At 47.7% G+C, this 3,983-nt stretch overlaps 1 protein-coding gene across 2 annotated transcripts; it reads right to left on the bottom strand.

Annotated features, from left to right (window-relative positions):
• Window positions 1–652: 652 nt before the first annotated feature.
• LOC128578221 (polyadenylate-binding protein 1-like) lies at window positions 653–3,402 on the bottom strand. 2 transcript variants are annotated; one of them, XM_053580757.1, is made up of 2 exons: window positions 1,622–3,402; window positions 653–1,243 (listed from the first exon to the last, which is right to left on the bottom strand). In XM_053580757.1, exons 1-2 carry the CDS (start codon window positions 3,144–3,146, stop codon window positions 744–746), a joined length of 2,025 nt encoding a protein of 674 aa, XP_053436732.1. In that variant the 5' UTR covers window positions 3,147–3,402; the 3' UTR covers window positions 653–743. The 2 variants fall into 2 exon arrangements, with proteins under 2 accessions (XP_053436732.1, XP_053436733.1); XM_053580758.1 differs by having other exon boundaries at window positions 653–1,155; window positions 1,597–3,402.
• Between the last annotated feature and the right edge of the window lie 581 nt (window positions 3,403–3,983).

The following is a 3,983-nucleotide window of genomic DNA, read 5'->3' on the forward strand; positions in this document are numbered from 1 at the left end:
ACAGCAACCTCAAACTTTTGGGCTTAAGCAATTCTGTTGCCTTAGGCTCCCAAGTAGCTGGGACTATAGGCATCCGCCACAACGCCCGGCTATCTTTGTTGTTGTTGCAGTTGTCATTGTTGTTTAGCAAGCCTGGGCTGGGTTGGAACCCGCCAGCCCTGGTGTATGTGGCTGGTGCCCTAACCACTGAGCTATGGGCGCAGAGCCAATGCTTTAAATTTTTTTTTTAGACAGAGTCTTACTAGGTCATCCTCGGTAGAGTGCTGTGGGGTCACAGCTCACAGCAACCTTAAGCTCTTGGGCTTAAGAGTCTCTTGCCTCAGCCTCCCGAGTAGCTGGGACTACAGGCACCTGCCACACTGCCTGGCTATTTTTTGTTGCAGTTGTCATTGTTATTTAGCTGGCCCGGGCCAGGTTCAAACCACTGTGCTACGGGTGCTGAGTCCAATGCTTTAAATTGTTGTACTTCGCTGACAATTCTTTCTCCCAGGGTCTATAAACATTCATTTGTTTTTACATTTTACTATTTTTCTGTTGTTTTTAAATCAAAAAGTAATCTAGGGCTAGCATTTTATTTGCTAGACCTGGCATTTGCTTAGTACATAAGGTTCAAAGTTTCCTTTCCTTTTTAAAATTTCTTTTACATTTTACGATGTTTTCTTTCCATAATATTTATGTTTTTTGATGTTTAGATATTTTTCTTCAGTGAAACACGAGTTTCTTTTTGTGGTTCCTGATCAATTTTAAATGGTTGGAACACCAGTGGCAGTGTTAACTGCTTTCTTGGCAGCCTTTTTAGCTTCGTGGGCTTGCAGTACAGCGAATGCTTCATCAACCTTAGAACGGAGAGACCCTGGACACTCAAGCATATGAAGAAGTTGTGAATTATCAATCTCCAACAACATGCCAGTGAGTTTACCAGCACGAGTAGGGTACATGGCTTGAATGAGAGGAAACAGCCGTTCTCCCAACATTTGCTTTTGCTCTTGAGGAGGGGCAGATGCCAATATGAAAACAGTCAAAGGTTCCAGACCTTGTACATGAACAGCAGGCTGTTGTATGGTAACTTGTGGCTGTGCATTAAGATGTTGCTGAGGACTGCGGACTCCCGCAGTGTATTTGTACTGTGGAACGGTGCGGATAGCAGGAATAGCTACCGCAGGAGTAGCAGCAGCAGAAGTAACTGCTGCAGCAGGAGTAGCTGCGGTAGCAGCAACAGTAGCAGCAGCAGCAGGAGTAGCTGCTGTAGCAGCAGCAGGAGTAGCTGCTGTAGCTGCAGTAGTAGTAGTTGCTGTAGCAGCAGTAGGAGTAGCTGCTATAGCAGCAGCAGGAGTAGCAGCAGCAGGAGTAGCTTCTGTAGCAGCAGTAGGAGTAGCTGCAGCAGGAGTAGGTTCTGTAGCAGCAGCAGGAGTAGCTGCAGCAGGAGTAGCTTCTGTAGCAGCAGCAGGAGTAGCTTCTGTAGCAGCAGCAGGAGTAGCTTCTGTAGCAGCAGGAGTAGCTTCTGTCACAGCAGGAGCAGCTTCTGTTGCAGCAGGAGTAGCCTCTGTAGCAGCAGGAGTAGCAGCAGCAGGAGTAGCTGTCACAGCAGCAGGAGTAGCTGCAGTCGCAGCAGCTGCAGGACGTGGACCCATTTTCTGTGTTGACATGACTTGTGGAACCTGTGGAGAAGCTGGTCTCATAGTACTAAATGGTGGTCTAGGAGTGGCTGGGCGGATGGCACCCGGCATATTTTGGAATGGATGAGGTCTGGCACCCTGAGCAGGCCAGCGAGGTCTTGGTTTTAGTTGAGCAATTTGGCTAGGAGGATAGTATGCAGCACGGTTCTGAGTCTGTGGGATAGGTGCCATGAAGTAACCTGAAGGAGGCGCTGGCTGGTAGGGGTTGATTACAGGGTTGGCCACAGCTCCTCCACTTGCCATTCTCTGCATATACTGGTTAGTGAGGTGAGCCTGGCGCACTTCTTTGCTCATTGCGAAAGATACATACAATGGCTTGGTGGCCAGAATTCTACCATTCATTTCTATAACTGCTTTAGCGGCATCTCTTGGGGAGGAGAAACATACAAAACCAAACCCTCTGCTGCGACCACCTGCATTCATAACCTTTGCACTAGTGATTGTACCAAATGGAGAAAACTCTTTCAGGAGACATTCATCATCAATACCATCATCAAGATTTTTCACGTAAAGGTTAACACCCGGGTATCTGGTGCTCTTATTTTGGTTCATCTGTTCAAATTTGCGCTTAAGTTCTGCATGACGTTCCACTTTTTTCTGAGCTCGACTAACATATATTCGACTTCCATAGAAAAACTTCCCATTCATCTCATTCACAGCTTTCTGTGCATCTTCATGCCTTTCAAAGCTTACAAATCCAAATCTTTTGGATTTTCCACTTTCATCAGTCATTACTTTCACACTTACGGCAGGTCCAAACTTGCCAAAGTGAAACTTAAGAAAATCTTCATCCACGTTTTCTCTAAAATTCTTGATGTAAACATTGGTGAACTCTTTTGCCTTAGCTCTGAGTTCTGCCTCTCTTTTTTGACGAGACTTAAACTGTCCAACAAAGACTTTTCGTTGGTTTAGACGCATCCCATTCATTTTTTCAATAGCTTTTTCAGCTGCTTCCTGTGTCTCAAAGTGTACAAATCCATAGCCTTTGGAACCTTTTTCATCACAAACCACCTTACATGAAAGGATGTTCCCAAAAGCAGAAAAAGTATCATACAGTGCTTTATTATCAATGGATTTGTCCAATCTTTTAATGAATATGTTTCCTACGCCACTTTTGCGAAGTGATGGATCACGCTGAGACCACATGATGCGAACTGGCTTGCCCTTAATGACCTCAAAATTCATAGTGTCCAAAGCACGCTCGGCGTCTGCCGGCTGCTGGAAATTGACATACCCGTAGCCCAGGGAGCGGCGGGTGATCATGTCCTTGCAGATCCGGATGGAGAGGATGGTCCCGGCCGGGCTGAACTTCTCGTACAGCATCGCCTCGGTCACATCGGGGTGTAGGTCCCCCACGTAGAGAGAGGCCATGGAGTCGCTGGAAGCGCTGGGGTTCATCTCCTCACGGCTGTCCGCCGGGCCACAGGCCGCGACCTTCCCGAGAGAGGAGGAGAGCGAGTGCTGCGACATCAGGCCGGAGCTGGAGGGGGAAGGGAGCGGGAGAAAGCGCAGAGGGATAAAAATCACCCGGAATCAAAAACTGTTTAGCGGCAGCAGAACGGGTCGGTCCGCCGGCTCTGGCTGCCGGCTGGGAGCAAGGGTGGCGTAGTCGGTCCGGGCCGCGGGCAGATTTCGGTCTCTTGGTTCCCTCTCGGAGCTGCTGCGGGGCTGCGGGGCTGCGGGGCTGCGGGCGGGTTGCTCTCGGCTGCTTCGCCGGGTTATTGTATAAAAGAGGCAGAAAAAAATAAAAGTCTCCGGCGGGAGAGACGCAGATTTTTGGTAAATTTGGGGAGATTTTTTAAAAGACTTTTTTTGATGATTATTTTTGGATTAAAAAAAAATAATAAATGTGTGTTCTGCGCTGGGAGCACACAACCGCTCTCTCATCACTAAGCGCAGGGGAGAAGGGGCTTGTTTTGTTTTCTTGCGACAGAGTCCCACTCTGTTGCCCAGGCTAGAGTGTCATGGTGTCAGCCTAGCTCACAGCAATCTTAAACTCCTGGGTTCAAGCAATACTCCAGCCTCAGCCTCCCTGTAACTGGGACTACAGTCATGTACCACAATGCCCCGCTTATTTTTCTATTTTTAGTAGAGATGGGGTCTCGCTCTTGCTCAGGCTGGTCTTGGGCTCCTGAGCTGAAGTGATCCTCCCACCTCAGTCTCCCAGATTGCTAGGATTACAGGTATATCCAGTCAGAGAGACTTATATTGTGATTGCAGTCTTAAAATATAATTTCATGTATGCGATATCACAAAATCTGGGAACCCTAATTTATCTGTGGCATTGAGTAGGTTGTTACTTACAAT

The sequence above is a fragment of the Nycticebus coucang genome, chromosome X (assembly GCF_027406575.1).
Source record: "Nycticebus coucang isolate mNycCou1 chromosome X, mNycCou1.pri, whole genome shotgun sequence".
Taxonomy (NCBI): Eukaryota; Metazoa; Chordata; class Mammalia; order Primates; family Lorisidae; genus Nycticebus; species Nycticebus coucang.